This window comes from Ixodes scapularis, unplaced genomic scaffold (genome assembly GCF_016920785.2).
Source record: "Ixodes scapularis isolate PalLabHiFi unplaced genomic scaffold, ASM1692078v2 PGA_scaffold4__175_contigs__length_147842914, whole genome shotgun sequence".
Classification (NCBI taxonomy): domain Eukaryota; kingdom Metazoa; phylum Arthropoda; class Arachnida; order Ixodida; family Ixodidae; genus Ixodes; species Ixodes scapularis.
The window spans coordinates 113,637,760-113,652,017 of record NW_024609879.1 but is presented as its reverse complement, the minus strand read 5'-3'; the positions used below and the strand labels follow the sequence as shown (position 1 = coordinate 113,652,017).

General features: G+C 45.9%; 1 protein-coding gene across 2 annotated transcripts in view; it reads left to right on the top strand.

The window, feature by feature from the left end:
• Positions 1 to 14,258, top strand: part of LOC8037136 (TNF receptor-associated factor 6) — a 65,875-nt gene that overhangs the window by 26,391 nt on the left and 25,226 nt on the right. For both annotated transcript variants that reach the window (XM_040220955.1, XM_040220956.3), the window contains 2 exons: positions 2,976 to 3,134; positions 6,222 to 6,380. In XM_040220955.1, coding sequence (XP_040076889.1) covers positions 2,976 to 3,134; positions 6,222 to 6,380 — 318 coding nt within the window. The remainder of the gene's footprint in view (positions 1 to 2,975; positions 3,135 to 6,221; positions 6,381 to 14,258) is intronic.

Below are 14,258 nucleotides of genomic sequence, written 5' to 3'. Positions count from 1 at the left end.
CCTGTTGGTACACGAAGATTTAGACGAAAGGCATCATTCGCTGTAATATTTTCATTAATTATTAGCCTAAAATGAAAATACTTAATTGCTAATAGCTTTACATTTCTACATAATTTATTACTTTATTAAATTATGAATGCCCGGTGGCTATAATTAAAAATTCTATTTTGTATAGCGTTTCGCAAAATGAGACTGATGAGTATTCAATAATGCGATGCTCCCTCATCTGTGTTAAAGAAAAGTTGCACCACCGTACTTCTAATTGCACTACTTCTACCTCATTGTTTTGATACTAGAATAACTTCAAACTTTACACGGGATGTACCAACAATAATGCATACCACAAAGAACAAAAATAATTGTTATGATATGTTATTCAAAGTTTTTCGCATAAACACGTATGTACAAACAAAAAGCACAAAACAAAATGTTGTGAACCTATTGGTTGAAGTTTCGAGTAATGAGAAGTCATGTAAATGCCTTTATAAAAAAGACGTCACCTAACTTTAGGACTCATTGATGCCATTGTTCAGGCACTGTCCGCCCTTTGACTCATGACTTTGCGGAGAGCAAGTCATCTGCTTTCTGAGCAGGGGTTGTGCTGACGTCAGCACGACGCTGAGTTCTCATTGGATTAGATTAGAATGACCTCAATGCTAGATGCCTTGAGGTATACCCACTATTTTCAATCAGCCAATAAGAGCTGGGAGTTCTGACATCATAGCGTCGACGTCGTGACCTGCGCTCCGTATTACACCACTCCTCACAAAAATCGAAGTTTTTTTTTTGTGCGATGAACGGCGAGTTTGAGAGTGTGCTGATATCTTTCCGGCTTCATTCTATGTTCATACCGGGAGTTTTGCAAATATTAAAAAAAAAATTACATAAAAAAGGGGTGGTTGGGGAAAAAGAAAACTATCTTAGGGAACAAACTGTCACCCAAGGCAGAGATCAGGGATATTGGAAATACACACTAATTAGCAAACTATTAAACTAAAATTTGAATAACCTTTTAATTAGTCAGAACAAACATATGACTGCAATTAGAAACTTTCTACGCGTCATACAAAACTCCAAAGTTCGTCAATTTAAGAGATCTTGAAGCACGTGGGAAGCAGCGGGAAGAGGGGGGGGGGGGGGGGATTGCTCAAGTTTCAACTCCTGCAGCAGGCGGAAGCCTGGTGATGGGAAGACTCGATACATAAGATAACAGTTAGTTTTGCGCTTCGCCAGCTTTCCGTTTGCTAAAAAAACGGAAACTTCAGAACTTGCCCGCTCTTCTCACGTGTTTCAAGTCGTTTTAAAATAAACTGATTTAGGTTTTCTGGTAGGACTCAGCAAGTTCATATTAGAAACCATGTTAATCTTTATTAATTAGAAGGTAATAAGTAAATGTTATGGATGAAGAAAGAATAAAACAATTAAAACAGGGACAACACAACCACATCTTTCAACTAGTAACAGACGAGTAAACTTTCATAAGCGAGCAGCCGACTCTACCCAGTAGGAGTAGGGGAGAGAAGGGGGAGAGAAGGAAAGAAAAGAAACGCGAAGTGCAAGTCGGGGTGGTAGGGTTATCTCGGATTTTAAAAATTCAACCTAAGTTTTCGTCAGCAGGAGGGAAGGGTTAGACACGTTGTTTTTTTGCTGTGGTCATGGCGAATGATTCTATGATTTCCCTGCCGAATCTGCTGTCATGCCCCCCCCCCCCCCCCCAGGATTTTCGTGTCATGAAAGAGGGGATGACAATGCAAACACGAACGGGCATGTATGACTATGGGATGATTAAGAATCTAGAGAGGCCTTAGAAACTTCGTTGTGATGTTCGCGGAGTCTGTGAATGGTGCATCTGCCGGTCTGTCCTATGTATTGAAGGCCGCAGCTCAAGGGGATGGAGTAAACTTTCTTCTCTTTGCATGGAACGGATTTCTTTTCGTGTTTAACAGTGCAGCCAATCGGAAACCGGTTGTTGTTCACTTGTTGACAGAGTTGTTTAAGACGCATGCGGCACGAGAAGACAAACTTCGTGCCGAACTTTGAGGCGATGGATCTTATCCGGTGGGCCGAATTGTGTACGTAAGGAATGACGGCGAATCGGGCTTTCTTTTTTGTGGCTGGTGACTGGCGATCAGGCCCGCAAATCATCCTTTCCATTACAGATAGGATCGGTATTGATGGCTGCGGCCATCAATACATAGGACAGACCGGCAGATGCACCAATCACAGACTCCGCGAACATCACAACGAAGTTTCTAATGTCTCTCTAGATTCTTTATCATCCCATAGTCATACATGCCCGTTCGTGTTTGCATTGTCATGCCCTCTTTCATTACACAAAAATCCTGGGGGGGGGGGGGGGGGGGGGCATGACAGCAGATTCGGCAGGGGAATCATAGAATCATTCGCCATTACCACAGCAAAAAACAATGTGTCAAACCCTTCCCTCCTGCTGACGAAAACTGAGGTTGAATTTTTATAATCAGAGATAACCCTACCACCCTGACTTGTACTTCGCGTTTCTTATCTTTCCTTCTCTCCCCTTCTCTCCCCTACTCCTACTGGGTATAGTCGGCTGCTCGCTTTTGAAAGTTTACTCGTCTGTTGCTAGTTGAAAGATGTGGTTGTGTTGTCCCTGTTTTAATTGTTTTATTCTTTCTTCATCCATGACTTAAACCAACACGATCTTCTCCCAAGCAAATAAATGTTACGTAATTATTTCGCTAATTAGTGTTTCTCTTACAACCCGGCGTCCGCTGTAACTGTCATTTTGTTCCCAAAAATTTTTTTTTTCTGAATCACCCTATTTATAGAGTTTCGAAAGTATTAGTAGGAACACCGGGTATTATTTTTTTCTTGATGGTCAGCAAAAGTACTGCGATTTTTTTTTTCTGTTGCCAGTTAGCAATTTACGCTAGTTTTTAGTTATTTTTTTACGATCATCACCAGTGTATGCCCAAGTGTGTTCCTCTTCCCAGAAACACAAGTCTGAGTGTCCGAAGACCGAAAGGAAGGGTTCCGACGGCGATGTCAACGTTCTCAACGAAAGCCTACAAAATAATCAAGACATGGAGTGCCAGGAGCAATTGGTTTTTTGTGCCACCTGCAACAGTATAATGATTTATGAGGACCTCGGCGTAAGTGCTTTTTAAGGCTCGGAGAGTGCAGTATTTGATGTCTCTCCCCCCGCTGCTTTTTTTTGTTTTAATGAATACCCAATGTATTTCTTTAGCGCCGAGTTTATAAGATTCTTTATTTCTCTTTTTCTTGTTGTGATGCAGACAAGATCCAGATAATACTAAAAAGAAGAGATAAAAACAAAAACTGGTTCAAAATTGCACGCAAAAAGCGCCTGAAACACGGCCCACAATGATGCTCAGACGAGTGACGTAGTCGTCAGTCATGTCGTCACTATCTCAACAGTGTGTTGTCGGCCCCTCTAACAAGGACGCGCCACCGAGGTAGTGGTCTGGTTCGAATAACCTTCACCTCCTGCACTCGGTGCAGACCGCCGTATTCGATTTACGGGTGCAGCCTATCTGAAAACAAAGGAAGTACATTATCTCTCACTTTTCTGCACCGGCGCAGGCTGGTGAAGGGCAAAAAAGAATAACCCCAGTGACAACGTAATTGAGATTATTACGTCACTCTTCTAAGTGTCAGTGTGAGTAGGGCTTCCGGCGCTTTTTTTTAGCAGTTCTAAAATTGAGTGAAAAATCGCGACAACTGATCGATGACTGCAAAAGCCGTTGCCTCTTCGCGAACTTTTTCAATTGGTATATCGGTGACGAGGTGTTTAAGTGGCGCCACCTCGCGGCCGCCCTCCTGTGACGGAGGTGGTAGAATGCGTGCAGACGACGCGCTAAGTCAGAGCACGGAGTGGCTATGTTAGTTCGCATCTATGCAGATTAAGAATAGTTTATATATAAATTTTTTAAATAAGTGTAAGGCGTTTTTTGTGAGCGACACTCCTAATGAATACCAGCGCTTTGAAGTTGCTTTTTATAGTAAAAAACTTCAAAATGTTCAAAAACAAGCCTGGACCCTACCGAAAAATCCGGTATAACTTTTCACTATCCGGATTATGGAACCGGAAATTTGTTTCTGGAAACCCGAAATACAGATTGCGGACAAAGGAATAATCTCTGAAAAACTAAATTCCAGATAGAATCCGGATAGAACCCAGATAGATTTCCGTTTCCATAATCGGGATAGCGAAAAGTTATACCGGATTTTTCGGTAGGGGAGCTTCTCATTACAGCTTGCACTGCATGCGTCAGGGCAATTCACAGCCTCCCTGATTCTAGTTTTTTTTTCAGTTCTGTGGAGGATGGTGTAGAAAAAGGTTTTGCAATCCTCAGGGTAAATGACGTGCTGTCTTCTTAGCTGTGGAGGCGCGCATAGTTGCGTTGCAAAGCGCCGCCCACTTGTTTTAGTTACATTGAGCTTGCCGATACCGACGCTTCTATCCAAGTGTGACTCTACAGTTGCTGACGACCAAATGCTCGTTTGCAACTGCCCTCCCGCATCCAATACGAGGCAAAGAAGTTTGTCCCATCGAGACTCCTATTCGAAAGAAAAGCAGAAATTTTCAGAAATTTTTAAATTGCCGGTGTTGGCCCTGCAAATTCAGGTGATTGATTCATTAGTCCTATCCACTTTTTACTAAGAATTGTTTGCAAAGTTAAAATCGCTCGGTGAAAAGCACAGCACGGATTATGGGCATTTGGGCTCGCAAAATGAAACAGACATACGGTAGCAATTCATAGAAGGCGTACACCTCATCGTTTTGGGACGCTGAAGTGTCACCGACTTATTGAAATGTCACCGACTTCAATCTCGAGGGGGTCCCGCACGTTTTGCATCAATAGGGTGAATAGGCAAGGATTTAATTGAAACGACTCCGGAAGCCAGCCACGGCATCCTCCTGCCAGTTATTCCGAGGAAATGTTTGATTACTGGTTTATAAAATTAAGAAAGGAATAAAGTCGGAAGTAATAAGAGACCAGCACTCGCAGAACACGCTGGAACCAACAGCATACACGGAGTCACTTTCACTGAAGTGTTTACGATACGCACACAAAAGGCTTTCGAATTTCGTTTTCCTATTTGCTCCTAATCATAAAAAAAATACACCCTACTCGCCGTGGTAGACGTTGTAGTGGGGTGAAGCACTGGACACTCTATTTCCATCGTCCAGCTTTTTGTACTGGAGTCGGGTCTAGAGAACAGCACTCCACCATCCGAGCGCTTCGATACCTCAGCGCCAAAAGTGTTTGTTAGCACGACTAAGCGAGCTACGGTTTCAAGCTTTGGTAAAATGTCCTAATATAAATATTACTTCACCACATAATGAAGAATAGAACCAGTGGAAAATACATTAAAACTCAATCGAGCGTGGTTTCATGTCAGAGCATCTGGTGATACATTCTATTTCTACTGAATACATTACATTACATCACAAAAAAAAAAAAAAAACAAAAAAAAAACCTCGTTGCATAGGAGTAAACGAAAAAAAAAAAGCGACATTGTAAAAATAACTAGAAAATGGTTATCATATGTAAGTTCTAAAGACGTATGCAAGGCACGCCATGAACAATTAAACGATATTCGGGGGCAACTTTTCTTGGCAATGCAGTGGAAGGTACAGGCAAGGGTACCCCCTCCCATTTTGAGCGCTGATTATAGCTGTGCGCGGGCTCCCCTCCATTCCCGCTCGTGCAACAGCCGTAAGGCTGTCGATGCGAAAACACAGTGGATAAGACAATCATCCAAGTTTTTGCATCGCCAGCCTTCTGTATGCCACACGAGTGATAACTCTAGCGCACGCCCGTGCTGACCACGTGCTTCAAGTGTTCTTAAAATTAACTGATTTAGGGGCTTTCGATGACGCGCAGCAAGTTTGTAATGGAAACCATGTTTATTTTTACTAATGCAAATGTTAATAAGTACATATTAGATCATTATATTGCTAATATGTGTGTTGTATGCAATCCCAGACGTCCGCCGCAACTGTGTTTACTACAAGTTTTTTTCTTTCTCAACCACTCTATTAGTAGAAATTTCTGAAAGGATTAACAAAAATACCTGGTATTCTTTTTTCCTGATGGTGGACAAAAGTGCTGAGATTTTAATTGTCTGTTCCCAGTTTGTAACCCACGCTGGCTTTATTTTTTTTGTAATACTCTTCACGGATGTATGCAGAAACGTATGCTTTTTCCCAGATGCACAAGTATCAGTGTCCGATGATGGAAAGGGAGTGTTCCGACTGCGGCGTCAAGGTTCTGAACAGAAACCGTCAAATTCATCTAGACTTCATGTGCCGGAAGCGATTGGTTAGTTGCTTCGCCTGCGACAGTACAATGTGTCCCTATGAATGGATGGTAAGTTGCTTTTAAGGTATGGAAATAGATGCAGTACTTGTTGTTTCTCTAGCGCTGCTGTTTTAAACCGACAGTATATTTTAAACCCACAGTCTCTATACTTTTTGTTTATTCCTCTTGTACGATGCACACAAGATCCAATTAACACTAAGCAAAGCAGAATAAAAAAAAATTATTCGCGTGAAAAAAAAAAAAAGTGCCCGAGTTCTTGCTCGTAATGTTGCCTAGAAGGGTAAAGTACTCGTTTCAGTCATGTCGTCCTTATTTCAACAGTGTTGTCGGCACGTCCACTAAGGACGCGCCACCGAGAGACTGGGTTCGTTCCATTTACCTGCACCAGAGGCACTCGGTGCAGACTGCCACGGGTGAAGCCCATCTGAAAACAACCGGAAGTACACAGATCTGCACTTTTCTGCAGGCTGATGCAGGTGAATCGAATGAGTCATGTGACAACGTGCCTGAGAGGACAATGTCACTCTTCTAAACGTCATAGTGAGCAGGGCTTCGGGCGCTCTTTTTGGGCGCAATTTTAAAGATCTGGAGAAAAATTGCTACAACCTATCGATGGCTCAAAAAGCCTTTGCCTGTAAGCAAACTCTTTAAATTGGCGTGGCCCCTAATAGTTATTTCCGTCAATAACGCAGTTGCAACGTGACCCGTAAAACTAATATTTCGAAAGCTACTTACAGCGACGGCTATTGCCTTAATGTCCGATGTGCCTGATAAATAAGTGTTGGATACAGTGGCGTCACAAGGGGGGGGGGGGGGGGGGGCGGCCATAGAGCGGAGGGTGGGGGAGTCGCGGCGGGCCACGCGAGAGCGGGGGGGGGGGGGGGGGGGGGGGGGTTGTTGCGGTGGGCCACCGCCCATTGTGCTGCTGACCCTCGTAACGCCACTGGCTGGATATGCAGCCATGTAACTCTCATCCTTTTTTTTTTTAAGAAATCAGTTCGAAATAAAAATAGACAGCCTCCATTTGTTCATAGTGCTGGGCCCATATCTATTTTATTTGAAGTATGCGGAGGGCAAGTTCGTCTGCTCCTTGCGCAGGGGTAGCGGTGACGTCAGAACGCCGAGCCCTGATTGGCTGATCGCGCCCCCCCCCCCCCCCCCGTCGTCTGCTCCTTTGCAACGTCGTCTGCTCGCAACGTCGTCTGCGTCTGTCTTACCTTTCCTGCGACTTTCGGAAGTGCAGGTCTTTACAAGCGAGCTCGACTTCGGCTTTCAGAGAGGGCACACGAAATAACTCGAGCGGTGCGTTGGTTTTGTCTAACAATAGCTGACGCGCATCAAGGAGAGAAGTCGAAGGACTCGCGGGCGAGGTGTCTCGGGGCGCCGAGGTTTGTTTGCTAAGAACCGAGAGGGAGAGGGTGGTTAATGTCCGCAAGTTCCCTCCCAAATACGTTTTCCCTCCTTTCGTGTGCGGCGAGACTTCTCACTCTTTAACGGCGTCGGCGGGTCCGCTTTACGTCGGCTATTCAAAGCGATGGCTGCTTTACCTTTCCTGCGCCTGTCAGAGATTCACCGCTTTTTCACCGGTGAGAACGCGGCCTTCGAAAAAGGCGAAAGGACATACCTTGAAGGATACGTCCTTTCTTTTGAGGTGAAGGATTTCACTCTAGTTGCGAATGTCCAGGAGTCGTTTAAGAATTGTAGCTACGCGGTAAAGATGACGCTCTCCGATAAAGGTGACATTTTCGAGAGTCACTGTGAGTGCCCTCGCGGGGCCGCAAAGTGCAGCCACATGGTGGCTACCGCACTGTACGCGGCTCTAAATGGACTGCAAGACGGACCTTCCACAGCAGTGGCTGCAACGCCCCAAGAGCAGCATGCCGCGGCAGGTTGCTCGCTCAGGTAAGAAGTAAACACCATTATCATCACTATGTTAAAACGTTTAGTTGAACGAGTTTCGTGAATGGTACCTCGCGTTTAATGAGTTGTTCAAAAATAATCAGCTAAAGACAAATGACAGCCGATGTAGTGACTGTAAATAAACAAATACGGCTATGCGATCGATACTGTGAGCACATCAGGCACGTAGCCAGGATTTTCTTTCGGAGGGGGCCCGCCCGTGATAAAATGTTGTATGAGGGGGAGGGGGGAGAGGAGTCCCCAGCAAAATGGAAGATTTCGGAGGGGGCCCGGGCCCCATGGGCCACCCCTCTGGCTACGTGCCTAGAGCACATCATAGCCCAAACGTGCTCGATTGCTGCTTGTTGTCACAACTTTCTCGCTCGACTAAAAGGCTGCTTTCAGTTAGCGTATTATGGTATGTATGTGTGGCGTAAAACCAAGTGGCAAAAGTTTGAAAACCTGTGCTAATCTGTGGAAGAGAATCCGAGCAAGCTCGATCGAGCTACCCGAGCGGCGTCGAACGTATCGCGGAAGTTATGTCGTAGACTCGTTGACACCAAGAAGAAATTATTGTTATAATTCAATAAAATGCAAAGGTGCAAGCGAGTCGGACAAAAATGACGTAAATAATCCCTGGCGAGGGGAAGAAGAGGAACTAAGGACACACACAAATCTTTTTCGAAGGCCGCGTTCTCGCCGGTGAAAAAGCGGTGAATCTCCGACAGACGGAAGAAAGGTAGACAAAAACAACGTACCGCTCGAGTTATTTGGTCTGCCCTCTCTGAAAGGCGAAATCGAGCTCACTCGTAAAGACCTGCACTTCCGAAAGTCGTAGGAAAGGTAAGACAGACGCAGACGACGTTGCGAGCAGACGACGTTGCAAAGGAGCAGACGACGCTCAGATAGGGGTTCGCGATCAGCCAATCAGGGCTCGGCGTTCTGACGTCACCACTACCCTCTGCGCAAGAACCAGACGAACTTGCCCTCCGCATACCTACACTTACTAGGAGACGTCATTATAGCGTCGCGAGCAGTCTTTCCAAACGTTCACAAAACTACTATTTACTTTCTTTGTTGGTGATGCTTACCGGTTCAATATTAGAAACATGCTAGAATCAACCTTTGTGGTCAGTGAAAGTTGTTGACGGCATTCTTAATAAAAAAATCACTGTTTAGTAAATATATACTCCCCTAAACTTTAAAAACGTTTGCATTTCGGGCAGCATTATGATCGGTATACTACGGTATCTTATCTCGAATAAACTAATAAGGTCAAGATCAGTTAGTTGATACTATTTCTCTATCATTTATATTTCGTTCCTTGCTTTTAGTGCATTCATAAATGTATACCAGCTCGCCAGCAAAAATACCTATGTTTGAAGAATAGAACCAAAGGAAGAGACATTAAAAACTCAATTGAGCGTGGTTTCATGTCAAAACATCTTGTGATAAACTCTATTTCTACCGAATACATTACATTGCATTACCAACACAAAAAAAGAAACCTCGTTTCATAGGAGTAAACGAAAAGAAAAGCGAGATTGTAAAAATAATTAGAAAACAGTTTTCATATGTAAGTTCTAAAGACGTATGCAAGGCACGTGATGAAAAACTAAGTGATATTCGGGGACAACTTTTCTCGGCAATGCAGTGGAAGGTACAGGCAAGGGTTCCCTCTCCCATTTTGAGCGCTGATTAAAGCTGTTCGCGGGCTCCCCTCCATTTCCCGCTCGTGCAACAGTCGTAAGGCTGTCGATGGAAAAGCACGGTGGATAAGACGATCATCCAAGTTTTCGCATCGCCAGCCTTCCGTTTGCTACACGAGTGGTAACTCTAGCGCACGCCCGTACTGACCACGTGCTTCAAGTATTACTAAAATTAACTGATTTGGGGGCTTTCGATGACACGCAGCAAGTTTGTAATTGAAACCATGTTTATTTTTGCTAATTCTATGGTAATAAGTAAATTTAAGGTAATTAAATTGCTAATAAGTGTGTTGCATGCAATCCCGGGCGTCCGCCGCAACTGTCTGCTTACGACTTGATCTTTGTAGCGTGAGCTACACTGGCCGAGGTTGAGCAGTTTCGCGTGGCTCTTGGAGAGCCCTGCTGCGCATGCGCGAGGAGCAGTGACGTCACACGGCGCATAGCTGTCGTAAAAGTCGAATTCGGGGGTTTTACGTGCAAAACCAACGACGGGCATCTGGCACGCCAGAGCGGATGACTGAGGATTAATCTGGACCACCTGGGGATCTTTTGACGTGCAACCGAAAGCTCGGTTACACGGCGCCTCCTCCGCAAAAAGGCTCCGTCAGATTGCGGGCACCTCGGCCGGTATTCGAACCCGCCACATGGGGATCCGTAGGCCAGTGCTCTCGCATCGGAGCCACCGAGGCGGCTGCACAGCTGGCGCGCCGGAGCCGCCGCCGCCGCGTGCCTCGGCGGTCTGCGCATTCCAGAGGAGTGACGTCATAGCCGCGGCAGATGCACTGGCGCCGCCGCTTGCCCAGCTGTGCGCCTCCGTTGCGCAGTAGCCAAGTCTGACGCTGCACCAGAGCCGCTCGATAGCGCCTCTCATCTTGTGCGCATGTGCAGAGGTATCAGGGGGTATACATATAGCGGGGTGTTTGCCAGTATGGTATAGCCATGGAGAAGGAGAGCGAAATTGCTGCTCAGCGGCGCAGATGAGCGGAGAAGCTTAACTCATCGGATCGCGAAGTAGTCGCGTAATGCGTATACCGTGTGTGTGTCATTGAAGCAGCAGTAAGCATGATAATCTAATCCTAGACAACCAGGAAAGCTAAGAATAACCAGCTCAACCTAAGCTCACGCTACGTATATCCTGGCCTAGCCAAGCTAAGCCACTGCAATTTTTTTTCTTCTCAACCACTTTATTCGGAAATATTTTTGAATGTATTCACGAAAACACAGTGTATTTTTCTTGGTGCGCCGCTCTTAGGCGCCCGTTTCAGGCTTGAGCGGCGTCGGCGTCGGCGTAATCGCGCGGTGAATTATGGGACGCGTGACGCCACTGGTGACGTCATCAGTGACGATGACGATGCCAATGACGTCCTCAGTGACGATGCCGGCATCGGCATCGTCAGCGTCACTGATAACGTCATCAGTGACGCCGTCGGCGTAACCGCAAGGTGCATTATGCAGACTTGGACGTAGTTCAACTACTCTACTCAAACTACTGTAGTTTAACTACTTTTTTGAGTAACTTGGTAACCTTCAATTACAATTTGATTTGGGTAATTAGTAGTTTAATTTAACTACTTTTTTCAGGTAACTTCTACTCAAATTACTAACTACTTTCGAAATTATATAGTGCTAATTTTGCCCATCACGAAAGTTTGAGCGCAGAAATGAATAAGACGCCGGCAGATGAAGTGGCATTCCCTGACAAGGGGCCCCCTTGTTCGGGAAGGCGTCCTTGGGTCAAGGTGGCGACGACCAGCCAAAACATAACAACGGCACGCACGAATGCAGGAAGAGATGCTTAACAAGCCTTGGTCGGGTATTGACCTAATTCCGTATGCACGCAGGCGCCGCGTTTCCAGCTGCATCCGTGAAAGACAGGGAGACTCCGAGAGTTGTTGTCTGTCTTTAGAGAGTTCTGACTCAAGCGGTAGGTTCCACGGGAGGCGCCACTGGAATGAACTTGCAGCTGGGCGCCTGTTCCCATGGTCGCCTTGTCGTCAGCGCATACACCTTTGCAAAGCCGGACTTCTCCGCGCACAAACCCTGGCGATAATCCGTTCATGGAAGCACGTTCCCGCTTCCAGCTGCAACTGTATACGAGCGACGATGCTTGTTCACGTAATCCTTCGTGTCCTTCCGACCATTCACGCCAGGGAGACCTCCTCTTCGTTAAAAACGATTTACTTGCCAGGCATGTCAGGCGCGTCAGAATATTGTAGTCGCCGGCGAGGATTGCGAGTTACCCTTGGGAGATCCTTTTGTTGGACCCGGCGTCAGCGGCGAAGTATACTTCGGTTCATCTTCTGCTAGACCAAAACATTTATTTTGACAGTAGCGTAGCACTAGCACTACAACGGGACGCGCAGTCGTCCGGATGATCTCATCGTCGTGGCGCGAGACTTGAACCCTTGACGGTCTGGTGCACTCGCTCAGCGTACTCTCAGAACGACGTCGGAATAAAGAGGGGCCAGTCATAAAAATCTCAACTTGACGAAGAAAAAAAAAAAGGAGGAAAGTTTGTTATAAAAAAACCTCTACCCAAGGCAAACCTCACATGTTTCGTCATGGACACCTAAGATGCCGACACTCGCTTACTCGACCTTGCACAGTCTGTTTCTCAAATTCAACGCTGCCGTTCCATTCAGTGCCACGGTGGAACGTCTATTTAGCTTGGCTGGGGACGTCTTTAAAAGGAAAAGGGGAAAACTGTCCTATCAAGAACTTTGAAAGTCAATTGCTTCTGCGAGCGAATAAACTATTTTGGCAAAAACGCAATCTATAAATAGACTGCGTTTATTTTAGGCTCTCAGGGTTTTTCATTGATCAAAACTGCTGTTCATTTTGCTACCACAAAAATATAAAAAAGTAACTTCGAAAGTAACTTGAAAGTAACTCGCCACTTTTTAGAGTAGTTTGTAGTTTACTCAATTACTATTAGTAATGTGTAATTTCTACTCTACTCCAATTACTTTTGGCGTCGATACTCAGTAACTTAACTTAACTACCTTTTTTGAGTAATTTGTACATGTCTGGCATTATAAGACGCCTGCATCACTGCTGACGTCATCAGTGATAATGACATTATCAGTGACTCAACGTTATTAGATTAAATCAGTTACGGAACTGCTCATAGACACCGCATGCACGAACAGTAACCCCCCCCCCCCCCCCCCCCCCCCCCCCCCTCAATCACCCCGACCCGCCAAGCGTCGCTCACCGCGCCGCCAGACGGCTGCTTTGGTAACTGAATCAGGATACGTACGTTTCAACGTTACGAGAAACGTAAAAACCAACAGAAAAAAATAACTCTTTTTGTAGTAACTTTTATTGGAGTTTAGTACAAAATAGGGGGCGCGTGATGTTTTCTAAAATCTTTAGTGTGCTAGGTTTTGCTGCACAATAATATATTTTTCATGCAACCATGCCTCAGCGGTGATTTCAGGTAGCGCGTCCCCACCTAGGCTCATCTTAACTTCGGGGTGAATTCGCGGCGCGTCCGCTGGGGAGACGGGGGTGGCATCCCTGCAACCCTTTCCACTGTATTTGTTTCGGCTCCGAAATGGCCTATTGAAGCCAAAATAGATGTTAGGTGCAGTTCCTCGAGTGACCGTCGCAGGGTAAATGGCGGCGTTGTGATCGCCATTTGGCGCTTCAGCTGGGCTCTTTGAAACGCATAGTTATGAAACGAAAATATAAATGGCGCTTCGAACGGCGCTTGGCGGGTTGAAGTGAGTGAGGGGGGTACTCCCCTCCGCGGGAGTTCCGCAACTGAGGTAATCTAACGTTGCAGTGACTTCACTGGTAACGTCATCAGTGACGATGACGGCATCGACAATGACACGTGACCTCACAGGAGTCGTGTCCCCCGTGAGGTCACATGACCCCGGTGATGTCGCGTGACCCCCGTGATGTCACGTGACTCTCATGAGGCGACAGCGACGCCGCTTGAAGGAAAGAGTAGCACACAGGATGAGGAGGTGAGGAGGAGGGAGGAGGGATATACCTTCCCCTCAGTACCCTCCCCTCCTCCTCCTCCTCAAGAGCTGCGCTCTAATCCGGTGTTACAGGGAGTTCTAAACGGCTTTCATTTTTTCTGATAGTCATCAAAAGTGTTGTGATTTTTATTGTCTGCTCCGCATTTGTAACCCACGCCGGCTTTAATTTTATTTTTTAATACTCCAGTCTACGCACAAGTGTAGGCTTTTTACCAGACACACGAGTCTCAGTTTCCGAAGATGGTAAGGGAGTGTTCCGGCTGCGGTCTCAACGTTCTCTACGAAAACCTACAGAGTCATCTAGACACGGAGTGCCAAAAGCGAGT